General features: G+C 42.8%; 1 protein-coding gene across 4 annotated transcripts; it reads left to right on the top strand.

Annotated features, from left to right (window-relative positions):
* Positions 1 to 4,356: 4,356 nt before the first annotated feature.
* Positions 4,357 to 20,767, top strand: LOC116438831 (transforming growth factor beta activator LRRC32-like). Of its 4 annotated transcripts, XM_032097845.1 has the most exons (4): positions 9,133 to 9,840; positions 12,955 to 13,121; positions 13,274 to 13,349; positions 17,998 to 20,767. In XM_032097845.1, exons 3-4 carry the CDS (start codon positions 13,278 to 13,280, stop codon positions 19,936 to 19,938), a joined length of 2,013 nt encoding a protein of 670 aa, XP_031953736.1. In that variant the 5' UTR covers positions 9,133 to 9,840; positions 12,955 to 13,121; positions 13,274 to 13,277; the 3' UTR covers positions 19,939 to 20,767. The 4 variants fall into 4 exon arrangements, with proteins under 4 accessions (XP_031953739.1, XP_031953738.1, XP_031953736.1 ...); XM_032097848.1 differs by lacking the exons at positions 9,133 to 9,840; positions 12,955 to 13,121 and adding an exon at positions 4,357 to 4,977; XM_032097847.1 differs by lacking the exons at positions 9,133 to 9,840; positions 12,955 to 13,121 and adding an exon at positions 4,357 to 5,097.
* Positions 20,768 to 27,051: the final 6,284 nt, after the last annotated feature.

Genomic DNA, 27,051 nt, shown 5'->3' with positions numbered 1-27,051 from the left:
GGAAAATTGCTTATTTCAATGGTGTTTGATAGTTTAAACTGATTTTTGTAAGGTCTGAGTCAATAGCAGGGACTGAAAATGCCAGACATGACTGACATCCATTTCCCCACCTGAAAGGATACCAAGAGAAGGAAGAATGGATGACATTTCACACTTTAAATGGAACAGGAGGTTTAGAGTGAAACATGATCTTTAACCCCTTTAGCACAGACAACAGAGAAAACTGTTCCGCTGCTTGTTTGGCACCACCTGATTCATAGATCCTCCTGCTATTGCAGTGATAGAGCAGAGTTATGAGAAATATTTGCAATAGAAACCACATCAGTCTCATTTGGTTTGCATTTCAGGATAAACCAGATTTGTTCCATGGAGTACAGTTTCCTGAACCTCCTGATTAAGCTTTGGGATGTTCAAACACAGGCTAGAAGATGTCCCTGGAGATTGTAGTGGGCAGAAAAAGTGGTGGGCAGATAGTAGTGGACAGAAACACCTGAAATCTGGGTTGGATGCAGGCTACCTCCAACCATCTGAGCTGGCAGGGCAAGTGCAAGCGAGGCAGGAGCTCTCTGTCCTTATTTCCATCTTCTCAAGACCTGGCAACTGCAAGCCATACCTCGAAGTCTTGCTGGGCAATGGTGTATGTCTGAGGTCCACAGGGGATGGGAAATAAAATCAGAGGGCCCTGGAGACAGTTTTGGCCCCTCACAATTCAAACACAAATTCCATTTGCCCCATTTCAACCCTCCCAAAGTTATGAGACTCTGAAGCTCCTGTGATATGAGCTTACTTATCTGGGAGTTTTGCCCACATTTTTTTCCTCTCCCTTTTCCCTTACTGCCTCACTGCTGCATGCCCCAGCAACCCCCACATCTGGGGAAATGTTTCCTTCCCAACTTATTTGTATTATTTTCTGTGGTCTCTCAGTCTGCAGAAGACCCTTATCACCAAAACCACCTCATCTTTATCCTGCAGTAGTGCCTACTTACACCAGGAGTTTCCACAATATCTGCCACTTCAAGTGATGTACAACATTCGTAAGCACTCCACAAATGTCTTGAGCACCGTGAACGTTTCATTCTTGTTCAATTTTTTGTCATTGCCCGCTGGGGCATCAAGCAGTGCCTGGGGACCCTGTCACCTAAGAGTGACAAGATGAGCCAGAACTATGCCCAGGATTGTGCTTATCCTTCGAATCACTGATTCATAACATGGGCACAGCTGACTGCTTCATAGCTGGTCATATCTGGCTGGGTGAGTGTGAAGTGCCCCAGGAGAACTGGACACGTGTTTTTTACCCTGCTTTTGGGATGAATTTCACAGCTACTTTAGTCACTGCTGGCTGATTTGGAGCTAGCTAAGGTATGTCTCTTTTGCAGTTGTACATGGAGCTGTCTGCATCTTGCAAGGTCAATGTCTTCATGGCCCAAGGTGAGGTGGACCTGAGGAAGATTATGGCTGGGACCAGAGGGCACTGAGCCAAGTCTAGTCCAGGGAGATGCCAAGAGCAGCTTCTTCTTCAAGTTCAACTGAAGACACAGTACCTGAGACCTGCAGGTAACATACGATGAGACAGATAAGGGACAGGAGTCATAGCTGACCAGGACAACTTCCCTGTTCCGCTCACCACAAGCATCAGCACCAAGACAAGCCAAAATCCCAGCATGTGACGCATCATCATATTCCCAGCGTCAAACTTCCCTCAACACCAGCAGGAATAGAAAAAGGGGCCAGAGCAAAGCTCTTGGACCTCTTGTTCCTCGTGTTTTGGTTTTTTTTTTTTCAAAAAGAACAAGCTATAATCGGAGCAGGAGGAAAGAAAGCATAAATATTAAACCTTGTTTAGTCTTGGGAAGTGTAATTTATAATTAGAGTTGGTCATCCTGTTGACATGATAGAACCTATTTTAAGTGTGAGGTGAGCACGTGGTCAACCTCTAATCTTTTGCAAGTGATTAAAAACTGCCAGTTCTTTTCTTCTTGTCTTCTCTCTTTTGTCTTATTTTTCTTCTTATTTTTTTCCTTCTTTAATATAATTTCTAGAAAGCAACTGGGCTAACATTAGTTCAAGATAATGACACTTGTAGTGGCAGCGATGTCTTGGAGCTTCTCAGCAGCTGGGAATTTTGCTTTCTGTTCATGCACTTCTGCTTGTCTTCATGCCAGCCCCGCCAACCAAGCCTGTTCACCTCTACTATGGAAGAGTGGGAATCCCATGAGACTTGGAGGGGCAGGAGATGGTGAGGGTTGACTTTGTGTGACCAGCACTGACCTGTGGCCTTTTTGTTTTGAAGTGGCATTTGCCAATTGCCACATCCTGCTGCCCTAGTACCAGCAGAAATTATTGCAGGACTGGTGCTTGTAAGAAGTTTTGGAGGCAAGATCCCACAAGTTTTCAGGGTGAGGTGTCCCTCCTGGGGTCCTCAGGTTCTTTCATGGGGTATGCATGGATACATCAATGCTGTCAGATAACCCGGCTCCTCACATCAACCACATTGGGGGTTAGGTCTTCCGTGGGTACCCTTCCCCACCAAGCCAGATTGTCCTCTTCAAGTTGGGTGTAGTCCTTGGGTTTTCTTCAGGGCCTGGATCAGGTTTGGCTGCTTCTGCTCCGCACAGTCCTCCTACACTATTCTAGAGCAGCTTTGCACACTGTCCCCATGTTACTCAGGGCACTCTAAAAGAAAGTGAAACAATGATGTCAGGGCTCTGGGGTCACCATCCAGAGGTAGATAATGGAGTGTTACACACCTGGACATGTCCAACTTGCCCTAGAGAAGGGCAAAGTTTGTGCGGATCAGGCCAGGGATCACTCCCTGGGAGTGATCTTTAGTGGGAGAGATGTAACTGGAAAAGCCATCTGCACTCAGGTGTCACTGGGAATAAACCATAGGTTGACCCAAGTTTCCGCTGCCCACACACCAGAGATGGAGTCTAACAGTAGCAGGATCTGTGGGAATTATTCCTTCTGCTTCCATATACTCCGAAATTTCATGTTGGGAGCCTTCCTATCCTTTCTGTGATGGACTATTTTCCTATTAGCTAGCTATGCATCGCCTGGGAAGTACAATTGTACCTCCATCTCTAAGAAGAAGGTCTGCAGTCATCCTCCAGGCTTGGCTACTGTGACATCAAGTTGGCCATCAGGTTGTCCTGGTGTGGTGACAGGAAGGGGATACAATATATCCTTGTTCCTTGGTGAACTCCCTTTGTCAATCTGTCCAAATAAGCTACTGTGGGCTGAGTTTTGGCCCATAATAATAATAGTAACAACAACGACAACCACAACAATAATAAAAAATATGCATATACAGCTACACCTGTACATGAGCAATAGCCAAGGCAGTAATAAAACCGTTATTGTTTCCTTCATTACCATTATGTACATGTTGCTATTAAATGGATTAGTCTTGTTGCAATCTTATTGCAACAGCATGAACAAGTGTATTTACTGAGATATTTAACAAACCACATTTTTCACATTTGTAGATTTTTTTCATTTTGAATCTCCCAGTATGGTGCAGGTCTGAAGTAACTCTGACTCACAGGACCTGGTGTGCTACAGAGAACGAACCTGTTGCAGAGAAGCAAAAGCTGGAGCCTGCAAATGTTTAGCAGAATTTACAAAGCTGTTTGGCACATGGTATAAAATGACACAGTTTTTACCTGATTTTAATAAGCAAATCCAGGAAAGCAGGACAGAATTGATGCTGTCTGGGAGAAGGGAGCCAGCACCTCATTTTTTAAAATGAAAATTCTTGGCCATTGTTGCATATCTAAGTGAAAAGGGGATAAAACATATGATGCTGAAGGCAAACCTCTCCTCTGAGGGAGATCACTCAGTTGAGATGATCCTCGTACATGCAGGGGAGAAGGTGGGAGGTTTGTGGTGGTCCCTGGGATGTTTTCTTTGACCCCTGGTGCCCGTGGGAGCTCCTCAGCTGGGTGGCCATGGGGAGGTCTTATCCTGGCTGGTGAAGCCAAGACTCAGTTTGGTCCTAAGACATCCACTGAAGAGCTGGCAAAACCCTGTCAGAGGTTTACAGTGCTGCAAACGATCATGCAGAGCCAGTGAACACCTGCCCAGATATCGGAGCATGTCTAAGCAGATGTAGACAACACAGACAACGTGCAAGTCCCCCACCAACTTACACAAAAGCATTGCAACTGAAATAGAAGGGAGCTTTGCACCCAAAGTAAAGAAAGCAAAATTCATCCCACAGCCCTTTTTAGAAAGTATTTATGTTATTACCCATTCAAGCATTAAATTGAATTTATCCTTTCCCCCAAGGGTGTGTTTGGCCATCCCACTGCAGTGCCATGGAGACGCAGCTGACCTGTTGGGACATCAAAGACGATGTGCTTGCTCTACTCCTGTATACCCTTTTCCTACGCACCTCATCCTGCATGGACTTGAAATGTAAGCTTTGTAGCCAGCTCAGTGCCCCTGATTTACCTCAGCCCCTGAGAATCTCCAGGCTGACAGCTGTGGGACAGGCACGGATGACTTGAGAGACAAGCACGTGTCCCCAAAGCCTGTGGAGGGGATTTTTTGTGGTATTCACAGAATGTTTCATGTGTCAATACGAGACAAGCATAATTACCAGCTGAGAGGCTGCAGGAAATAAGCCAAGCCTGAATGAACAAAATGGAAAAGAAAAAGAAGCGCAGAGGACACACACATTTTAAAACTGTTACGGAGGTATGTATTCACATGCTCTGGGGAGCCTGGGAATATACAAGAGCTCATGACTGCAAAGGAATGAATTCAAGGACTAGTCTATGGGGAGTATTTTTTTTTCCCTGTGACTTCAAACTTCTCTCGGCGCTTGCAGAGTTTTAGTCAGCTGGCATGCAACAGAGGTACAACTTCCCCAAGGAAACTCTTCCTCGGCTTGCGCTGGAAAGGCTGCTGGGAGAGTCAGGGAAAAAAAGGCTGCAAGCAGAGACGAAACCTTCTCCTCCTCCAGCCACAGAGCAGGTATGTGGAGACGTGTGTGAACCCGGGAGCCCGCTGGAAAATTGCGCTTTCAACTGCGGGAGAGATGAGAGCTCTGGTGACTTTGAGCTGCAGCCTTTAAAACTAACACAGATGAGGAAGGTACTGTATAAATAAAATGTTCTGTGTTTATGAATAGGCTGAGGAACTGGCTAAACACGCTGTGTAGATAGCTCTATCCACCCAGTTGTATATTTAATCCATCAGGGACTTGCACTGTGTGAGTTAGATCATTTACATTAAGGAGGCACCAGTTAGTTTGTAACAATACAGTTGTCATACACTGTCTTTGTTATTATTCTCCATGTTTGCAGGAATAGAAGATGGAGAGATGATTGGTTTTTTCTTTCTTCTCAGGACTTCAGTCTATTTATGCTGTTACTGCATTATAGCCTTCTGAACCAGGAGTGCTGCAGAGATCAGCATTATACACCAATTAAATGCCACTCACCCAACTTTCCGACCCTGAATCCTAATATAGCCTTGGGCAAATCACACAGTCCCTGAGTAAAATAGGCAAAATGCTATTTGGCTCATCTGCTCTTCTTCCTATCAGTGCTGTCATTGAGCTCTCCCTGTTGGAGCATGAGGTATGAGATGGCAGGGTTATTTTGCTGCTCTTAAGATCCTGACAGCTTGAATGTCACCTTGGGTGGATGATGATTTACAGAGGGGGGTTTGCTGCATCTGGGCTGTTATCATGAAAATGAACATTTAGGCAATATTTGGAAGTAATAAAGTTTTAGAAAATCACAGTTTATATAAAAGTCACAGTAAATTTTCTAAGGCTAAGCCCAGTTGTAATTTGGATAAAAGTATTTTTGATAAAAGACAAATATGCTTCTCTTAAATAGAAGCAATAATTTGGCTCTGCACAACAGTGATAATATGGGTTTTCTACTAAGATGTAATAATTTAAACTTTAAAATAAACATATTACTCTAAAATGCTGAAATCCTCTAGTTTTCAAGAACAAAAATTTACAACCAGTCATCTCTTTTTAAAGCAGATGATTATGTCTTAGTTACTGTATCAGTGCTTGGCCTTTTACTAATACAGCGATGGATGGATTCAAGGAGGGATATCAGTATTATGTAAATCAAATCTATCAGAAATAATTTTCCTCACCTCATTTTGTCTCCTACTGGATCTTATAAAATGAGTACACCCTTTCCCAAATACTGACCACATTGTCTATAAAAAGTAATATTGCTGAATTTAAAAAATATTTTATAAACTGGTGAGAAAATATTCTGGTTTGGTTTCTGAATGTGAATTTTGTTCTCCAGGGAGAGTGTTTCATGGTTAGATAGTTTAATCTGCAAATGCCAGTACATGTCACTTTTTGCTGATGTAAGAGTTTTCACTTTCCCATCTCCCTCTGTCCCTTAGCCCATCCCCTCACTCACAAATTCTCCAGGCTTGTGGGTTTCATTCAGTTTTTATTCATTTACATTTTCTTTCCTGGAGAGATTAGGAGGACAAAAGGTGAATAAAATAGGGAACCTGGCTAAAACGTCAATAAATGGAAATGTTAATTTTTGAGGGGAAATGCTGTTGGCTGAACACATGATAAAGATGCACATGGAGAGAGGACAGAAAGAGAAGGAAGGCAGCAGCTTCAAAAGACAGGAGAAAAGCCTTGCTGGGTTTACAAGAGATGGAGGAGTCTCTATTTTGATATGTGGACTTGACACCAGAAAGACTGGGGGCTGCATCTGCCTGTGAGATGCCAAGCACAGTGAAGATTGCAGGAGCAAAACAAACCCAGGAGAATCAGTTTCTGGAGATGCTGTAGAGTGTCAGGAGCTGGAGCTGTGCCTCAGCCTGTGGCTGAGGACGGCATTGACTATTTATTTTTTAATAGGGTTGATATTAATGTTGTCTCCAACTCCCTTGTGGGATGAATCACCAGGGAGCTATTCTAGCCAAAAGGGAGCAAGACTTGTCCCACTCCTGTGTTTGCAGTTCAGACCCACTTTCTAAGGCAGGAACTTGTTTCATTTACTTCTCTGGAGATTTTGATTCATAGAGCTTGACACAGGATTCAACCAAAAGCAGTGCCTTAGAAAGCAGCAGCATTATGGATGGACGGACTCCAAAAGGTCTGGAGACTAAAGACACAAAATTGTCAAGACATTTTCTGGTTTCTCTGAAACCCTTGGGAACCTGCAGCAGTTTACAGACTGACTGGTGAGAGCCAGCAGCTAGGATTTGCTTTTGCTTCTTGCTCTGGGCCATGCTGGGGAAACGATTTGGAGGAGAGGAGAGGTCTGATGAGGTGCCCCTCACTTCAAGTGACAGAGGGTGAAATTCAACTGACATTGACAGAAACTGAGTAGGAGGTGACTGCTGATACACCACTGGAAAATCAGGATTTCACAGAGTTGCAGGTGCAAACCCTTTGGCATCACTGGGATGGCACAGCCCTTGCTATTTTGTGGGCAAAAAAGCTTGATTCTCCAATCTGCATGATGGAGATGAGGCTGGCTGGGGCTCTGAGCAACCTGGGCTAGTGGAAGGTGTCCCTGCCCATGGCAGGGGGCTTGGATGATCTTCAAGGTCACTTCCAAATGTGGCCATTCTATGATTCTATGATCCAGTCTCTGACTGATGCAGGTGACATTTGCCCTGCAGACGTGTCTTACCAAGCCAATACCATGCTAATGTTTCAACACCACTTTAAGGTGTAAACGGCTGGGTAGCCCAAAGCCAAAAATATTGAAAGTTTGGGAAATCAGCCAAATGTGTTGGAGGCTTTGAAACTGTTTGCTGCCAGATCCCCTTTGGGAAAGGACAAAGAAGGCAGGGATCACACTTATCTTTCCCAGTGTAGCTGGTGTCCTCCAAGAATGTGTTTTTATTGAAGCAAAGCCCTGAGCAGTAGAATCAGTGCATGCCCTTCCCTCCTGCTTTGGCATTTGTTTCTGTCCAGGCTCTTCTTTACAGTTCAGCTGGCACAGCTGCCTGGTTACTCAGTAAAACAGCTTGAGGAACAGAGCTGGCTTTTTAAAAAGCAGAACCAAAATGTCTGCTATTTTTATTCCTATAAATCCAAACTTCCTAAAGTGCTCTGAATATCCAGGTGTAGAAAAACTGTAAGCTGCCATCATCCTGGCCACTCACTGCTCTTAATTAGAGGCATGATACCTTGTACTTCAAATCAGTATTTGAGGTTTGCCTTGCAAAGGTGTCTGTGCTTTTCAAGTGCTACTGCACACTGCTGACAAGACAAACTCTAAACCCAGAGCATCCAAAAGGCATTTAAATCTCTGGATATCACAGTGGTCCCCAGTTTCAACATGAGTTTCCTTCTTACCCGAAGGGGATTGCAAATGGAGAGCTTGACTCCAGGGACCGTGCCAAAGGGATGAAGCAAAAAACAGCACTGCAAGTAAAGCTCAAGACATGACATGCTTGGGGGAAGGTGATCAAAACTAATCTGATGAGAGCCCAGTGAAGGGGAACTTGTCTGAGGTTGTGATAATCTCACTGGTGGACAATTCTCCTGAGAGCTTAATGTGTATTTTTCTGTCCGTTGCACCTAATCATGCCCTCCCCTGTCACCTTGTCATAGTATTTTTATAGCTAGACAAGAAACCTGGTCTAGTTGAAAGGTGTCCCTGCTGATGGCAGGAGGGCTGGAACTAGATGAACTTTAAGGTCTTTTCCAATCCAAGCCATTCTGGGTTTCTATAATTCTGTGATTTGTACCTCTAATTTCAGGATGCATTACCAAGCAAACTAAGAGCCCAGCTCTTTGGCACATTATTTCAACCATGGGAAAAGTGTGTTGTGGCAGTTCAGGCTTGTGTCTCTGGGAGAAAACAGCAGGGAAATCTATGTAGAGGAGGGTTTTCCTGAAGCAAGACTTAATTAGCAAAAGGAAATGAGGAAACCAGCTACTTCAGCTCTAGAGGGCAGCACAAAATAATAAATAAAAAGCTGAACTTGGGCAATTTGAAATCATCTTCTGCATGACAAAAGCACCCCTTTGCAGTGGGAATTCTTCCCAGCAGATCCAGTATATTCAGCACTATGTGCTCACAACCAAAAATTCTGCAGCTTATCTGAAAAGGTCTTTATTGAGGCCTTTATCCCTAAATCCTGCCTCATGCTATGAAAACCCATCAAATGTGTTGTAGCCAGCAATGGACCCCTGTTCTGACAGCAGACTGCAGTCACACTCTCATTAGTGGGATGACTGCAAAAAGAAAAAGTTATTTCTTCCAGAACAGGTTTCCAGATTCTGGGGTTTATATTTATCAGCCATGAATTTTAAACATTTAATCCTCAAGCACTGTTTCCCTAAAGATGCAGAGAGAGGTTTAGGTGCAGGAGATTACAACCCTCCAGGAATGCAACTTGCAGACACAAAACCCGAAAGTAAACACACTGTCATGCCCCACGCACACAGCCAAACAATGGCATTGCCAATAAGTTACTTATTCTCCTGAGAAAACCCACAGCCTGATCCTGACAGTTCCTTTGGCAAAAATCCCCGTTTCTCAATGCCTGCCCCAAGGAAGGGCTTCAGGATGTTGCACAGTAGCCGACTCTGTCTGGAGAACAGCGGTGGCTAGGACCCAGCAAGAGCCCGGAGAGGAGTGGAGAGGAAGACAAGCAACATAATTTAAAGCAGACACTGTCCCAAATAAGGTTATTTCCCTGAAAATGCCTTCATTCTGAAGTTATGAGTGAGCCTCTAGGTGTCTAGAATGGGTGAACATGAAGCTGAAGAATAATTGCATCGATACCAGGACTGAATTGATTTTGAAGAGCTGGATATGCTTTTTAAAGAGATGATAAGCGGTGTTTGGGGATGCAAGAAACCCTTGAAACAAGGTAAATGTGAGATAGTCACTCTTTTTACCCCTGAAGGCTCTAACTTAACAGGAAAAAGTCTTGTGTGGAAAAGGATCAGACCCTGGGGAGTTGGATTTGTGTTCTGTGTGTTGTCTTGTATTTAACTTTCCTTGGCACAGGACAGCATCTCCGTTAATTGTCTAAGCAGTAACAAAAATTACATTTGGGGGAAATCTGGAAAGTTCTGCCTTTATTAGCTGCAAACAACATCTATGAAGTAGTTTCAAGATTAATATTGTGATAGAGATGGAGGCAAACATTGTTCTGATGTGGAAACTGGGAATAAATTGTTATTATTCCATGGTTTGAAATGCGTCTTGGGGCAAATTACTGGTCTTCTCTGCCTTCTCTGCCTTTCCTATTTGTTAAGTGTACATGGTTAGGGTATGCTTTTTCTAGAATTATTTACCAAATTACTGATTCTCCTTGGGGGTGGTGTTGACTGAAACCACCTGTATTTTTCAGCAGGGGTTGGCACTGGGTGGTTTTGAAGTACTGTGATGGAAAGCTGTGACTTTAAATAGGGTTCAGAGCTCAATCCTGCTCTCAGTTATGCTAGGATTTCTATCACAGCTGCCAGTGGGAGCAAACTGGCACTGATCGTGAAGCTGCTTCAACTCTGGGAAAGCCTCAAAGCAATAAAATCTCCTTTAAGTTGAGTTGTTGCCACTGCTGCTCCCAAACTGTTTTTGTAAGCTGTGGATTGAGAGATCAGGAAGGGTTTAGCGCCAGTAGACATCCTCTCTCACACCAAGGGAATGGGGCTTGTGTAAGCCCTGAACTTGGCACTGGGAGAGGGTGGGGGGATGCTGAGACCTGCCCAGAGGGTAGAATGGAGGGGAATGCACTGATGTGTCACACTAGAGGTTGCTGAGAGGGATCTAAAGGTTGTTCAGAGAAAAGCTAGGCAGGAAAAGCTCCTCAGCTGGACAGCTGAACTGAAAACTACCCTAGGAAGGGAATCTCCATGAACAAGGAGGTTGAGCTGTACCATGACAAGTCAAGACGAAGTAGCTTCAGGTTGTGGCAGGGGAGTTTTAGTTTGGATATTAGGAAAAATTTCTTCACCACAATGGTTGTTAAACACTGACACAGGCTGCCCAGGGCAGTGGTGGAACCCCATCCCTGCAGGGATTTAGCAGACGTGGATGTGGCACTTGGGGACATGGGATCGTGGTGGCCTTGGCAGTGCTGGGAGAATGGTTGGAGTTGAGGGTCTTAGAAGGCTTTTCCAAACTAAATGTTTCTGTGAGGACAGTCTATGTGGTCTTATGCTGGAAGAGAGCACCACATCCTTGATGAGCTTCAGGATATGACACCTTGAGGGACACCTTGGAAAGCCTTAGAAACACCTCAAGGGACAGCATCCTTGCTTATTACAGATTTGCCTTACACAGCAAACCATTACATAATTTTTTTGTGTTCAAACAAATCAATTTCCCAGCTGCTTTATAAACCTAAAATTTAGGAAGTTTCAAAGTATGTTAAGACCCTGGATTGTGTCAGGTTTATTATTTAAGAGGCAGAGACACTTTTTTTGCACTGACAGTGTGACGAGGGCAGACATTGCAGAGCACATTGGCCACATGCTGTCCCTCAGGGTGGTGCCCTGTTGAGGGTCATACTCTCAGCTTAATTCATTGTGTCTGAACAGAAAGGATTTCCCTCTAAGGGCTTGGAGAAAAGCCTTGTAATCATTGGTATGTTTGTCTTTTATTGCCACCTCAGTAAACTAATACTCAAATGATAAAAATAAATTTCTCCTCCTTAGAGGAGGTTCCAACTGCTCTAAGCATGGGGAATGAAGAACAGAGGGGGACAACAGAAACATTATAGATGGTGACACCAGCAATTCCTCCTTCCATAGGATGATTTCAGCATATTTTGCAAACATTGATTCAAAGGTAGAGAATTAACATCCTTGGTCTGGTTTTAATGGGGAGGAACACACTTCTGATCCCATTACTGAGACCTGTTCTTTCCCCTTGGGGTCACAGATCATCATCCATCACTAGGGTTTTTTTGTGAAATGGAAGGAATATGCAAACTGTACACAGAATAGCTGTGGTCTAATCCTCCCCAGTTTCTCTATTCCTAATACACAGCTCTGTTCTCTGGTTGGGAAGGGGAGAAACAGGCAGATTCCCATCAGGAGCTTGGCATTGCTGTTCAGTGATTGTCAGTGCTGTCAAGGGCCATCAGCTGCATCCATCAAAGTGACTAAGCAGAGAGACCTCCATCAGCTGGGAATGATCCCATCTCTTTGTTTCCAGCTTTTCCATGCTCTGTGGCTGGAAGCCACTGAGCAACAGTACATTGATGCCAGTGACTTGTGCATGGGATTGGGGTTGCATTTGGAGCTGTTTGAGGCAGGAATGCTTGCCCTTGGCTTTGGTTCCCTTTTTCCCCCACTGTCTAGTGACAGGCCTCCCAGTGCTGTTTGCTCCTTTTGCAATTCTCTGCTCTTTTATGGAGTGCTTTCCAAACAGTTAAACTCTTATGAATTCTCTGTTTCACCCAAATCCATTCTGTTTTATATGTCTTTTTGTAAGGCAACTGTCCTTGTCCATGGCAGGGGGATTGCACCAGATGACTTTTAAAAGTCTTTTCCAACCCAAGCCTGAGAAAGTTCAAGAAGCATTTGGACACTCTTGGGGTCAGGATGTGACTCTTGGGGGTGGTGCTGTGCAGGACCAGGAGTTAGACTCAATGATCTTTGTGGGTTCCTTCCAACTTTACATATTCTGTGATTCTGTGGAACATATGGCTCTATGATGTCCTGTCAAATGTGTTTAAAAAACTGTCTGTACCTGGAAAATGAAAAATCTCTGTCCATTCCTTAAGCTGTTTGCATTAACTTAACGAGGATATACACGTGAAATGTCTTTGACACTCTGGGATAAGAGGAGTAGAAAATGTTGTGGATGGAAATGAAAACTGTTCCCACTTCTGGTTGTTTCTGAGTGGCACCCATTTGCTTTGCTCAGGACATGGCACCCCAAAACTTCAGCCCAGTTGAAAGCGTCTGAGCTGTGTCTATGGGGAGTGCGGTGATAACTTGGTCTCAGTAGTTTTCTTTCTCCATGATGCCAGACACCCTGCCCAGCTTGAACATCTGGACTCCGTTGAGTGTCCTGGATATCATTTAGGCAGCAGCTGAAATCACACTGGGGAAACCCCATGAAGTGCTTTGGACTTTCCTTTCAAGTCCTCATATAAATCTCTTCCCACCAGGCTGAAACGGATGCAAAGCTACACAGGTGGGTCATTAGTGCTGTATGCTCAGAGGTGGCTTAATTTATTGCTTTGCTTCTGTCCTTCTTCATGTTAGATGATGACCTTCTGCCAGCTTTTGCATGTGTTGACCACTGTGTCCCATATAAAATCTAACCATAATTATTTTTACCTGCAGAGCCATGAAACTGTACATCATTTTCTTCCTGGCGGTGGTGAACTATCAACCCTCAGAGGGGACATCCTGTGAAATGGTAAGGCTGTGTCTGTACTTAGGCCCCTTGAGATCCCGAATGAGGTTGAGACCCCCTTGTTACAAGCATTGCACAAGCAGCTACAGTCTCTGAGAAGGGAAACCCCCAGAAGAAGGCTCCCTGTGATGGCAGAGGTGGGATTTGCAGGATGAGGGGATGCTTAACAGTCTGTCATCAGTCTGTGTCCTTGTTATAATGACAACACACAAAGGGCAGGAGGGGGTGCAAAGAAGGGTAATTATCTCAGCTTTTTTTCTAAGGAGGACCTGGTTAAAAGAAATTTGATTTATTTCCCTAAGTTTGTACAGAGTTTCTGTGGCTAAGACAGAAAAAGAACTTAGACTTAAAATCAACTCTTTTATATCAGTTGTTCTTTGTGCTTTAATTAAGGCATCTTCTGTGAAATACTTCTATATCAGCTCTTTTGTAATAACAAGTGAACTGACCTCCTCTGACCTGATGCAGAATTTCTGTCAGGGGACTTGTACCTGACTTCTGCTGAAGGGAAGAGAAATGATGAAGACTCTTGCTCCAGTACAAAATCTGCTCCTTGAATTTTTGCAAGCACCTGGTACAATATTATAAATGATATTCACAGCTGAACTTTCTCCCTTCCCTCTCCAAGTGCTTCTGACTGCACCAGGATGTTTAAAAATACTTTTTTCCCCCTTGAACATTGAAGTTGTTCAACACAAATCCTCAAGAATTTCCAAAATAGGGAAAAAATTATTTGCTAGATGTACACATCTCCCTTGTGGGACTCATTCCATTCCTGCCCACCCTGCCATATTGCTACACTTCCTGAATTCCAGAGAAATTAAGACCTAGTGTATATATAAAAAGATCTTGGGAAGGTGACTGGGTAGCTCAGTTCCTTGGCTGGAGAGGGAACACTGATGAAGCCACTGTAAACAGAACAGCCTGGGTCCCGTGTCATAGTCACATGAAGGCTGGGTGAGGCACTCAATAATCCAAGCAGTTTCATCCCATTTCTTGATGGGTCACAGACCAGGCTGATTGCTGAGAAGTAAACACACACTTGTTTGCTTCCGGTTTGCTCCACTGTAAACTTCTTTCATCACGCCAACACAACTACGCTGGGATAAAATCAGCCCTGACAAAAACACGCTGCAGTCAGGGGCCAGGATACTCACCTGGTGTAAATCAACAGCTCAGCATTGCTAATGTCCATGCTGATTGCCTTCCTTCACTGGGCATTTGGTGTGGATCCAAACACAGTTTAAAGAAAGAAGGAGCTACTGGATTAGCTGATTAGCTGTCCATTGATAGTCCTACATTACATCACAGCCTCACTGTTTTATACTGTACTTTCCCTGTGGTCGCACCTTTAGAATAACAGAGGCTCAGAAGTGGAAACTTTAATCCCAAATCTCATGGAAGAGGTTCACAGTCAGAAACCTTTTGAGGCTGCTTTCTGAGTCACCACAGGTGCTTCTGTTGCTGAATTAAACCCTCATAGAAAAGATTTTAGGAAGTAAGCAGTCCCTACCAGACCCCTGCCATGGGGGTGAACTGCACTGATTAATCCTGTTACGACACATCTATCAGTTTGTGAGACAACAAGGAACAGATCAAATAGGCCATTCTTCCTAACTCACATCGTTTTCCAAGTATAGGCAAAGCTTCAACTATAGCATATTTTACCTCCCAAAGAAAGGTGATTTTGCTAATTCGTGTTAATTGGCAAAGGAGGAGATTTCAAATAATTTATAGAAGGGAAAGGATCTTAGGAAATCCTATTTTACCTTTGCCTTGAGGTGATGCAATGACAGATGCATAACCAGATGTCATAGGTCAGCTGATGTGTGGTACCCAGGCAAAATGCTGAGGTTTGATTGTGTTTGACAGCTAAGCCTCTACCTGGGCAGCTCTTCTAAGAATGGTCAGGGACACTGTGCAAGTACAGGTCAGTGCCAAGTGGCTCCAGCCCAGATTCTTGATTCAATTTTTCACGAATTGATAAAGGAGAACTCAAGGGTGGGCTTGAGTCCAACTCCTTTGTGTAGGGCTCTTACTAAGGTGGGTGACAACTTCCACCCAGTGCTGAGCAGTGAAGAACTGGAGTCAGAAACCAAATGATGCCCAGCTTTTGAACTGTCGGGTCATTTATTTTGCTAGCATCTTAATGGGACCAAATGGTCCTCACCCTCCAGTACTTCTTGACAATGGACTTGAAACACACTGGTGGCAGCACTTGCCGAGATGATGAAGTCAGAACATGAGACTAACAAAAACCTCTTTTCCAGTCGCAGGCTACTAACCCATTGGACTAAGGGGTGAGAGGAGAGGAGATACACCAAACAGATGCTGTTTGCTCCATCCCACTGAGACACGCTTCATCTTTTTTCCTACTCCTGATGAGAAAGAAGTTCATGCATTTGAGCCTTGGGGGAGAAAAGATGGTGCAGAAGAGACAAGATAAGAAATTTAATGAGGATCAAAATAGTCAGTGAAAAGGAATGAAAGTTTTAAAAGAAAAACGAGAGGGGAAATGTTATAGGAACAAACGGCAGACAGTGGGAGGTAGAGAGTTTATTACTCCCTTTTATCACTGGGAATGTTCTGTGGATGGAGATTAAAAGCCAAATCATGCATGGTGAATGGTGGCTGACCTCTCCCCCATCAACTTCAATGCAAAGCAGATTGTTGGCATTGATAGGAGTTGCATCAAGATTTTGCTAAGACTCTAGGTGCCCAGGGGCAATGGAGAGTGCTCAGCACTTGCTGGGATCTGGCTGAAAGTGTGAGAAGAAACCTGGCATCTGCCTTAGGAGGCAAAGCAGTTTCTGCTTTTTCACTCTGGATTTTTGTATCCTCCTGGCTTCTTCCTCTTCCAAAAATGAGTAAGAAGATGTTTCCTGCTCTGCTATTCATGCTTCAGAAATAAGGCCAACTCTGGGCATAATTTAACTCCAAATGAGAAAGTGTACAGTGACTTTGCAGGAAAGAAATATTGTCAGGGAGAAGCCAGGAAATTTCCTTTATTTTGCCTAATTTTTTTTTTTTTTTAGCTGAGGGAGATTTGAGTGAGTTGGAGGGAAAAGAGGAAGGGGTTTAGGTTCTAATAGTCAATTTACTTGGGATCTTTGGGAAAAACGTGTCATGGATAGCACTGTGGAGCAGCTTGTGTACATCTACAGTTTGGATGAGCATTTGCACTTCTCTGGCACATTCTTATGTGGTCTCCAGAACCCAGAGGATGCAAAAGAGATTCACAAAATGCTGACTAGTGCCCCACTTCTCCTAAACAGATCTGCCACTTCATTCACCTCAAAGTTCATATAAAACAGATGGGATTTAATTTTTTTGACATTTAATATTTTCTTGATGTCTGAAAAGCTTTGCGTCATGGAATCTGGATTCTGCTTCTCTAGAGAGGTTAAGATTCAACTCACTTTCTTTCATTCATTCTTTTGTTCTTTCATCTTTCATTCTTTCTTTTGTTCTTTCTTTTTTATCTACCTTTCATTCGTTCTTTCATTCTTTTGTTCTTTTGTTCTTTCTATGACCCAGACACCCAAATACATTAATAACAAGAGTTTTCCTCCGGTAAATTAAATGCCGCCTAAGCCTTTCACGTTCCATTTCCTCCTGCTGTATGTTCTCCTTAACAACAAAATAGAACCTGTTGGTTATGTAAGGATGATCGTGTTCATGTTTCCAGTGTTCCTTATAAACACCCACACCAATTTTTGCTCTGGACACAGAACTCAGTCCTAGCTGCAATTAACAGCTGCAACTGTTAACAGATGCATCCAGGAGATGGATTTGACTTTGATGCTTGTTTTTTTTTTCTCTACCCTGCTGCTGAGAATTAGCCTGAAAAGGCCTGACCCTCACTGCACATCACATCTTTTTCCCTCTCAAAAACTGAATTTACATAATTTGTGTTTTCAGTGTTGTATCACAGGCGTCTTGTGTGAGTGGTTTCATAAGGCATGCTCCCCATGCAAGTAGAAGGGAACTGTTGCCTTAGGAAAAGGATAAACATGGAAGATAAAAGCAGAATGAGTTCGGAGATTGGCATCAGAAATGTCTCAGTTGTTGAATGACCCCTTTGGTTAAAGCTGCCTTACTTAACTAAGCCATAGCTAAGGGAAGGCATATTTGAGCATGTGACTATGAAGGAGAGACAGGATTTGTGCTACAGGATCCTTATAGGTTTTTATACCTCCTTACTCTGGAACCCATCTTGCCAACAGAATGAAGCTCTTCCAAGTATTGCTTACTACTGTAAGTAGAGTCTGTAATATCTAATACAGTGATGAAAGTGAGAAAATTAAACATCAGCATAAAAGTGAGGAAATGGTGCTTGATTGCAGAGAAACTTGGGACCGTTCAAATGAGTCCAGGAGGAAGGTACAAACCCGAGAACTTTTAGTAGTTGTCACATGCAGATAAAACTCTACTATTCGAAGTCAGAAATCTCTTTAAAATGAAATGAGTGCTGTTAGCTGCAAAGAAGCTAATTGGGATTGTTGCTCTTGCTGTCTGAATGCTCAGAAAAAGTGATCAGTGCTTCAGAAGAAGCATCTGCCTGGATGCTGAATGTTACTTTTCTTACGTTTAATGCAAAGATGTTTTACATTTGTCATGTGACAACTCCTTTTCTCTCTTTTTCTGGCAGGCAAACTCTCAGGCATTTTGCCACAACAAAAACCTCCACCAAATCCCTCATGAGCTCCATCCAAATGTAAACAAAATAGATCTGTCTGGAAATTTGATTCAAAGCATTCCTGAAATGTCATTATCATTTTACACTTCCCTTCAGTGTCTGGACTTAAGCTCTAACCAGATAAGTTTCATCACGCCTGGAGTCTTTGCACACATGACGAGTTTGCTGGAAATAAATTTAGCCAACAATCACTTATATGAGCTTGCTCAAAATGGCACAGAGGGGATTGGACTCCTACCCAAGGTGGAAATACTGGACTTGTCCCACAACAGTCTGTACAATGGGATGGCTGAGTATTTCATTAAAGAAGCGCCAGCACTGCAGTATCTTTCCTTGGCAGACAACAGTATTATAATGATATCACAAAAGATGTTTTGGGGATCTCCCAACCTTGTGGAGGTAGATCTTCAGAGCAACATCATCATGGAAATAGAAGAAGGTGCTTTTGAGACTCTAGTGAGCCTGTCCAAACTCAATCTCTCAAAGAATTCAATTACTTGCATCTCTGATTTTAACCTCAGGCAGCTGGAGATACTTGACCTTAGCAGGAACAGCATTGAGACCTTCCACACCACAAAATCAGATGATGAATATAGCTTAAGGTGTTTGGATCTGAGTGAAAACAAACTGTTTCACTTCCCAGTGTTCCCTCAGGTAAATAAGCTGGTAACTCTGAATTTATCAAAGAATTTAATCCAACTCACTGCTGAATCCCCTCATAATAAAATGGACTCCGTGGAAAATGAATGGCTAAATGCTTCTTTCCATCTTCGTGATCAGAAGCAAAGTAGAAACAAAAGTTTTCTGTATTTATCCCAGCTTGTATATTTAGACTTAAGTTATAATGAAATCAAATCCATTCCAGATGAGTTCTTTGAATCAATGTTGTCCCTTCATACCCTTAATCTCAGTAAAAACTGTCTTCAGGCATTTGCAGTAAGTTATGACAGTGCATTGATCTCTTTAACTGTCCTTGACTTGAGCTACAATGCTTTGCAGAACCTTCTCCTTGATGCTGGTGCATTGTCAAATTTGAAGGATCTTTATATTCAAAACAACTATCTTCAAACCCTGCAGTTTGACATCTTCTCAAATCTTCCTAGCCTCAGACTGCTTAATCTACAGAGCAATAATATCAGCCTTTGCAGCATGTACTCAGGATTAGCTAAGCAAAGACTTGCTGGAGAGGAAAGTGGTTGTATATCATTTGTTGATTCTCCTACTCTTCAGTACTTGTATCTAGCTGACAACATGCTGAACATCCTACCAGCATACAGCTTCTACAAGACTTCTCTGGTTGTCTTGGACCTCTCCATGAACCCTGGACTGAAAATAGAACTTAAAGCATTATCAGGTCTGGAAAAGTCTCTGGAATGTTTGTATTTACATGGTAATAGCCTGATAGATTTAAATATTGACTTGCCTTGTTTTAGTCGTCTTAAACATTTAAACCTCTCTGAAAATCAGCTGAACTGGCTGCCTAAGTGGGGTAGTGACTCTCCACTAGAAGTTCTGGACCTACGGAACAATAGGTTCAGTACATTACAGAACAGCAATATTTTAGCATTAGAAAATTCACTTAAAAACTTGTATCTCACCGGGAACCCACTCAACTGTTGTGGAAACATCTGGCTTTCATCAATGATCCAGAACAAAAATGTTCAGATCCCCAATGTGGAGCATTTAATGTGCCATCACACTCAGAATTTTGGATACCAGGATGAAATGCACATCAGGAACATCAGACCAGAAGACTGTGAAAAAGAGGATCTGAAGAAAATCAATTTCCTTATTATATTAACATTTGTGTTGGTTTTATCTGTGATCATCGTTGGCGTGGGGTCATTTTTTTGTTTCCGCAGGCAAAACTTCAGCCATCAGTTTAAAGCATAGGAACACAAAATGCCTTGGAAACTGAAGAAATCAGGTGCTACACTGACAGTGTGTAGAAATGAAGGGTAAAATTCTCATCTTTGATTTTCGTCTATGGATTTTAAATGCTTTTGAAGTGCCCCTGACTTGCACCATTGGTCTGGGTTGTGGGGACTGGAAGATGAATTTGCCATGTTTTGCAGATCCATGGTTTAACTCAAAGAGGAGAAATTTGACCCTTGTGTGCAATATATATTTAACTGAGTTTAATGTGAAGAAAGTAATCTCTGGGGTGAAGGCTTTTTTAAAAAAAATCCTGGAGCATGAACTTCAACCAGCTAACATTGAACCAAAATGTTTATATTTCTAAGAAAATGTGTTGGGAAATCACTGCATATGGTTGCATTTCAATGCAGAAGAATAATATATCTATTTTTAAGGGTCATGGGAGGTTAGACTGCAAAAAGGTGTTTTGAAGATACCAGTGTGAAATAATGCATAGGGAACACAGTCCTGGGGCATTATTTGGATCTGTCTTTCTACTGTCTTTCCCCAAAATTATATTATTGTCTAGAGGATGTGCTGCAGGAATAGTTCTGTAGATCCTCATTCTGTGCTGGGCCTAACATGACTAGCCTGTTGCGTTGCTAGAAGTTGTCACTGACAAATGTTATGTCCTGTACTCTCACAGAAAATTCACTCTTTTGAAGGGAACATGATGGTGGGAGCCTGACCTGCTAACAGGGTTCAGTGACTTTGAAAAGGAACTATATCAGGTCTTCTGTTAATGCCAGGAACTGTCCATTCAGGCACATAAGAGAAATAGAGGTCAAACTGAAACCTGTCCAGGTAAATAACTCAGAGTCAAATTGCTGCTCAGTTTCCATTTCTTCCAGCTAGTGAATGTCAAAATTACCACACTACAAAAAAGGTGTATAATTATATTTTTTAAGCAGTTATATATGAAACTGGCTGGTGGTTTTCATTGTGGAATTTTGTACAATAAAAACACCTTTGAATTTTGTAAAAAGCACAAGGCTGTGGATATATTAAAGCACCAGCTTGGAATGCTCCACAGATTAAAAGAAATGTCTTCCTGTTTTTCTATGGTGTTCAGACTTCACCTTAGACCTTTACCTTGTGGTCCTGAAGCAGGGACAGCTGCTCCATGTTTTAGAGTACAACCAGTGGAGAATAAGGAGATGTACTGGAGATGTAGGGAAGACTTTGAAACAGGTTGCCCAGAAATGTTGTGGCCGCCCCATCCCTGGAAGTGTTCAAGGCCAGATTGGATGGGGCTTGGAGCAATCTGGTCTAGCAGAAGGTGTCCCTGCCCAGGGCAGGGGATTGGAACAAGATGATCTTTAAGGTCCCTTCCAAACCAAACCATTTTGTGATTTCTGTGATGCTATGAATTTGAGCAAACCATCAGCAGCAATAGGGCCTGATCTAACATCTATGAAAGCCAATGCTACCCTTTGGCTCAAGCCCTTAATCTTGTAGGAGAAGGCTTGCACAAACAGCAATCCAAGGGATAAATTGGAAGCTCAATGCCGGAGATGGTGAACTTCTCCTTTGGTGTGAAAGAAAGCCAAGCTGTGTGCCCAGATACTGATTTGCCACACACTGAGTTCATAGCTTTTATGTCTAGCATGGCGAGACTATTTCTCCTTCTGTGAGAGGCAGTATTAGCTTGGCTGCCATGACTAGAATTAGTTAATAACCTGATGACAGAGCCAAACCTATTTAATTAATGGTTTTAATACTGCTTTTGCTTTGCTCTACCAAAAGGAAGTGCTTGTTAGTACTAAACATCTGGGACTAATTAGACTTCCATTGACTTCCCTGGGAGCAGAAACAGTTTTTTTGAGGACCAAGTCTCAGAAGTAAAGTGCAGCATGGCTCATTTGGATTTTTCTGTTAGCAGCATAAGCAACCAAATAGTGATATGAGCCTGCTTCAGCCAGTTCTTTTACTCTGGATGAGATGAGAAGCATGAGGGGAAGAAAATATGAATAAATTTACAAAGAGAGGGAAAACAGGGGAAAATGGGAGCTCTACATTACATTGTTCAAAATTATTCAAAATAGGGGTATGTAGATCTCAGCCCCACCTCTTGCCTCTCCTGCGTGTTACTGTGCCTGCAACAAGCCCAAATGCTAAAGTACCTGATCCTACATCAAAGGTAGCCATTGCTCAGACATTACACATCTTTTCACCAGTCAGGCCTATTGTCCTAGTAGGTTGGTGTCATGGTTTAACAAAGCAGAATAATAACCCTATCCCAGTGGAACCAGGACAGTAGGCATGATACAGGCTCTTTTGACTGTTAGAGCATTTGGGATTTATGCAGTCAGTGCAAACTCTGTTCTCTTTAAGTTGCCACATGCAACAATTGTCTTCCTTTCTGTGATACCTGAAGAAGCCACCTAAAAACAGAGACTAGACAGGAGTAAGGAAATAAACGTAGGTATTTATTTGAAAGACCTTCAAAGGTACCCCCTGGGGAGCCAGAGGCTACTGCCAAAAATGGACCCCAAGATGGACGACAGGTCACGAGGTCTTCACACTTTTATAGGTTTGGTTCATTTGTGTATCAGGGTTAATTCTCCAATTAAAGTTTCAGTTAATGATGCAGTTTCCCTAAGCTCACCCCCCTCTTAAGATACTGTTTTACACATTTTGGGCCTAGGATGGTCTGAGTGTCCTTGAAGAGCAGGCATGGAGAGGCTTTGTTAGGTCCACCTAGCACGAGAGAGCAGAAGTTAACAGGCTACAAGAAACTTCAGAGTTACACACTAGGCAGTATAGGATTTGAAAAATATGAAAGTTAAAACCTAAAGCATCATCTGCAGCTGTTTGCACGAGACAGGACAATAGAAACACATAATCCTAAACTGGTTTGGGTTGGAAAGCACCTTAAAGACCATCTCATTTCAACTCCCATGCCACGAGGAGTGATGCCACTTACTAAACCAGGTTACTCAGGGACCCATCCAACCTGCCCTTGAACACCTCCAGGCACGGGGCAGCCACAGCTTCTCTGGGCAACCTCACAACCAAGAATTTATTCCTAACACTTAATCTAGACCTCCCCTCCTTCAGTTTAAAACCATTCCTCCTTGTCCTGTTACTATCTGCCCATATAAAAAGTCCATCTCTCTCCTTCTTATAAACCCCTTTAGGTACAGGAAGGCAGCAATGAGGTCTCCCTGCAGTCTTCTCTTCTCCATGCTGAACAACAATAGATCTCCCTTGAGCATTCCCTACCACAGTTTGCTGTGTTTTCCTCCTGAAACAATCCTCTGTAGTGGGATCAAGTAGATGTAACTACTGGAAGCACTGGAAACACTCCCAGAGAGGGTCCCTACAAGCTCAGCAAGTCATGACTCATGTTGGTCATCCATGGAAAATCAAGTCTCAGTTTCCAGAAATTTGATTTTTTTCTTCAAAGCCAAGACAAAATAACACCCTAGCAGGGTACCAGTCTCTGGCCACAGATCTCTGCTGGGACCCTGCTTAGCCCTAAACTAGCCATGATGGGTTAGTATACAGGACAGTAAGTGCCTCCTAATATTTTGGAAACTCAGAGAATTTCCTCTCCCTATCTATTCCCCATGTCATTCAGTACTCTCTTATTTGCCTGTGGAGAAACAAACTGAAAAAGTGTCGGTTATCAGGGAAATGGGATGAAACCAAAATGGGTGGAAGAAGAAACTGAAAACGCATGGAAGAACTTTCTGTAGAAGTCCTATCAGGCTATGCTACATTCTTTCACAAGCAAAGACATCTGGAGGCTGATGCAACATGGATTAAGCAAAATTTTGGTAAATATAAGGGAACAACCCTGCAACACTGAGTCTCTTTTCTCCCAAGGTATTGATCATGGCTGTTCTGCTGTGTTGCAGGGCCAAGTTAGTTCCACAGATTCCCTCCTCTGGTCCCTTCTTAGCAGCTGTCGCATCAGACACACATTTGGGAGACACATGGGAGACCTGACTGCAGCCTTTCCATACTTAAAGGGGACTTGTAAGAAAGAGGAAGAGTGGCTTTTTACAACAGGAGATAGTGACGGAGAAGGGGGAACAGCTTTAAAATAAAATAATGGAGATTTAGATGAGGAAGAAATTCTTTACTGTGAATGTGGTAAAACACTGGCACAGGTTGCAAAGAAGCTGTAGATGCCTTATCCATGGAACTGTTCAAGGCCAGGTTGGATGGAGCTTGGACCAACCTGGTCTAGTGGAAGGTGACCCTGCCCATGGCAGGAGACTGGAACTAGGTGTTCTTTAAGGTCCCGTCCAACCCAAAACATTCTGTGACTTCATGATTTTCCAGTTCATAAGAAGTATGCTCTATAAAGAAACATTCTGGAAAGTGACTGTAGAAGAGATTCCCCTTTACTGTTCCTGACTTTCCCAGAAAAGGGGGTGGAGATGGGAGTCTCTGGTCTTGAAGACCAGTGAAGGAGAGAATTCCATTTTCAGGTAGAAAACCCACCAAAGAGGAGAAGGTTTGGAATGGGCAACTAGGCTGGAGGTATGGCACGAGGAGAACAGAAGGGGAATAAGAATAGCTAAACCAGGAATCTGGAATCCAAATTACAGAATCACTGAATGGTTAGGGTTGCAAGGCACCTCTGGAGATCATATAGTCCAAACTCCCTGCTAGAGCAGGTTCACCCAGAGCATATTGCACAGGATCAAGTCCATGAGGGTTTTAAAGATTTCCAGAGGAGGAGACTCCACTATCTCTCTGGACAGCATAATGTAGTACTCTGTCACCCTTACAGTGAAGAATGGGGAAGGAATGGTCAGGATGAAATTTGAACCAGAAGCAGGAACTAGGCTTGTTCAGCCTGGAGAAGAGACAGTCTTGAGGGGAAATCTTCTGTCATTACTGGATGGACAGCTACAAGGAAACGCATCAGCTCCTCCCAGGAGCATTCACTGAAGGGACAAGATACAACTGCTGAGAGCTACAGCTGGGGAAGTTCACGTTAAACATAAGGGAAAAATTCCTCATAATGAGAGAGGTCGAACTCTGGAAAGTCCTTGGAGACTTTCAAAACTCATCAGGGCGAGGCCCTGAGCAACTACTTCTGACACTGAAGTTGGCCCAGCTTCAGTCAGGGAGCTGGACTGGAATTCTCCACAGGCTCCTTCTGTTCTGAATTATTCTTCAAATCTTTGGAAAACAAGAATGGCTCATGCACTTAGGTGAGGAATAGAGTAGCAGGAAAGAGAGCTTGTGACATCTGCTCCCTGCACTGAAGCAGTGGAAGGGATTTGGCAGGAGAGGTGTCCAGAAAGATGGTAAAAGTTGCCGATGATGTCAGATGTGGACAGAGCTGGTCAGCTCATGGAAGTCTGAGTTCGCATAATCTTTCCTTTTTTATCTCCTCCCCAGTTTTATAGCTCAAAATTAAAGTTAATATTTCCAAAATTTTCTATGAAATTCTGAAAAATATGAAGTTGGCAAATGTCTCCTTTTTAAGGCCAGAGCTTCAATTTTAATTCAGATACTCCTATTGCAGAAAGCACATACAATAAAATCTAAAAAAAAGTCATTGCTACATTCAGTTTGCTTTTATGATATTTTTTCTAGAGCAGATAAGGAAATATTTCAACATATGCTAAATAACATCCCTCCTGGTTATCATTAAATTAAGCAAAGCAAAATAATCCAAAATAAAATAGACATTAAATAGTAGGCTACATAAATTATATAAATATTTTCATGTTTTAAAATATCAATTAGTGCTGGGACACAGGAAGAACATAAAATAAAATAATGGTAGTTATCTTTTGAAATTCTAGAAGAGACTCATCAGATAAGGTTTTAATTCAAAAATGTTTTATGTAGTAGAATTTCCTTCCATCATGAGTACTTACATTGTAATTTTTAAAAATTGCTTTTTAAAATAATATTTACAACTTTTATTACTCCACTGCCTTTCACTTTAAAATGTTGTTACAAAAAATTCTAACAAGAAGCATAGTTTGAAGAGTTTCAAACCCTCATTTTCACTGATTGTTGTTTACTCTTGGAAAACACTTAGTAGCAGACTTTAGCATAAGTTTCTTGCCTCACATATGTGATTCAAGAGTGTGTGTTTTCTTTAATCTGTCCCTGTCCCACAGGCATCAGACAAGTAATTGAATTGTTGAAATGGACCCATCACCCGTAAATCAAGCTCCTTTCCTGTTTGGAAAGAATGGTGCCCACTGAGGTGAAGATCCAGAAATTTATTTGGGTGCTTTAATTGCCACTCTAGATATTTAAACCCAAAATATTTCAGTATTCTTTCAGTGAAGAAATTTTCCCAGTATCCAATCTAAACCCTGGCAAAACTTGAGACCATTTTCTTTTCTAATTGTTTGTTACTTGCTAGAGGAGACAACCCCCTGACCAGGCTACACCATCCTTTCAGGGAGCTGTAGAGAGTGAGAAGGTCCCCCCTGAGCCTCCTTTTCTCCAGGCTGAGCCCCCCAGCTCCCTCAGCTGCTCCTCATCAGACTCGTGCTTCAGACCCTTCCCCAGCTCCGTTGCACTTCTCTGGACAAGCTCTAGCACTTCTGTGTCCTTCTCGTCATGAGGGTCTCAAAACTGACCCCAGGATTTGAGGTGTGGCCTCAGCAGTCCCCACACAGGGGATGGTCACTGCCGGGTCCTGCTGGCCACACTATTGCTGGTACAGGCCAGAGCTTGGTCTTACCCCAGAGCTAAAGGCTTGAATCGATTGTCTAGACACAGGCAGCTAGTTCAGTCTATAGCAAGAAGCTAGTGCCATTGGGGATATTCCTGGTGTTTGGGCTGTATAAATACAGAATTTGCAGATATGATACAGGATAGAGAGGCAAAGGAGCTGTACTTGGCACTCAGCTGGAGCTCAGGCAGCAAACCCCAGGGTAGCTCAAAGACAGCTGAAAACAAGTTTGTGGGTATCCAGTCAAACTCACTATTGGAAAAGACACTCAGAATCAGTTTGAAAAACTTATGTTCCAACTGCTTTGCTTTAACTGGTTGATATGTTAGATCTGATCTCGGAAGTCTAATGTCAGCTTACCCTCTTAAAACTGTAATCAAACCCAAAAATCAAGACCAGCTTTCAATGAGGAATGTTTTCCACAG

This window comes from Corvus moneduloides, chromosome 2, assembly GCF_009650955.1.
Source record: "Corvus moneduloides isolate bCorMon1 chromosome 2, bCorMon1.pri, whole genome shotgun sequence".
NCBI lineage: Eukaryota > Metazoa > Chordata > Aves > Passeriformes > Corvidae > Corvus > Corvus moneduloides.
Note: the sequence above shows the minus strand (reverse complement) of the source record. Positions and strands in the feature narration are given on the sequence as shown.

What these genes read in the sequence shown, in the direction of transcription:
- LOC116438831 (XM_032097843.1), top strand. Translation starts at nt 9,818, where the DNA reads ATGCAAGAAACCCTTGAAACAAG. An exon ending in CAAGAAACCCTTGAAACAAG is followed by an intron (nt 9,841 to 13,273) that starts GTAAATGTGAGA and finishes TTTTACCTGCAG; the next exon opens with AGCCATGAAACTGTACATCA. An exon ending in AGGGGACATCCTGTGAAATG is followed by an intron (nt 13,350 to 17,997) that starts GTAAGGCTGTGT and finishes TTTTTCTGGCAG; the next exon opens with GCAAACTCTCAGGCATTTTG.